This window comes from Penaeus monodon, chromosome 29 (genome assembly GCF_015228065.2).
Source record: "Penaeus monodon isolate SGIC_2016 chromosome 29, NSTDA_Pmon_1, whole genome shotgun sequence".
In the NCBI taxonomy this organism is placed as follows: domain Eukaryota; kingdom Metazoa; phylum Arthropoda; class Malacostraca; order Decapoda; family Penaeidae; genus Penaeus; species Penaeus monodon.
Window position 1 is genome coordinate 31,682,784 of NC_051414.1, and position 457 is coordinate 31,683,240.

Here is a 457-nt window from a genome sequence, read left to right on the forward strand (position 1 = left end):
CTTCACATAACAAACATCCCTCTTCCTTTCTTAAAATACCCAAACACTCATACTAACCATATATACAAAACAACAATAACATAAAAATCATATACAAATCACATCACATATAAACAATTCAGTAGCACGCAAATATCTCAGCCATAAGTTTCTTAAACTGAAATTTCACAAACTTACCAGATTCATGTTAAAGGTTTTGCACGCGAGAGAGACTCGGCTCCTATCCAAGGGATGGACAATCTATGCACAATCTGCAAGGGGAATCCGAACTTATATACACCCCTCATGATGATACTGAAGGTCGCGAGCCACTATGACAGGCAATTCTATCCTTGTGCTTGTGCAACATTTCAAGATCCGTCTTGAACTTTAAGTTATGGGTCTCATGAGCGCAAATGTCCATTGAACAGAAGAGCCGTAATGGTCAATACAGTACTATATATCGATTTTCCCTTTT

General features: G+C 37.9%; 1 protein-coding gene across 1 annotated transcript in view; it reads right to left on the reverse strand.

The window, feature by feature from the left end:
• The window catches only part of LOC119591685 (probable H/ACA ribonucleoprotein complex subunit 1-like protein), an 864-nt gene extending 603 nt beyond the window's left edge, over nt 1-261 (reverse strand). The window contains exon 1 of the mRNA XM_037940435.1: nt 178-261. Within this exon, the coding sequence (XP_037796363.1) occupies nt 178-186 (9 nt within the window). The 5' untranslated portion in view covers nt 187-261. The remainder of the gene's footprint in view (nt 1-177) is intronic.
• Nucleotides 262-457: the final 196 nt, after the last annotated feature.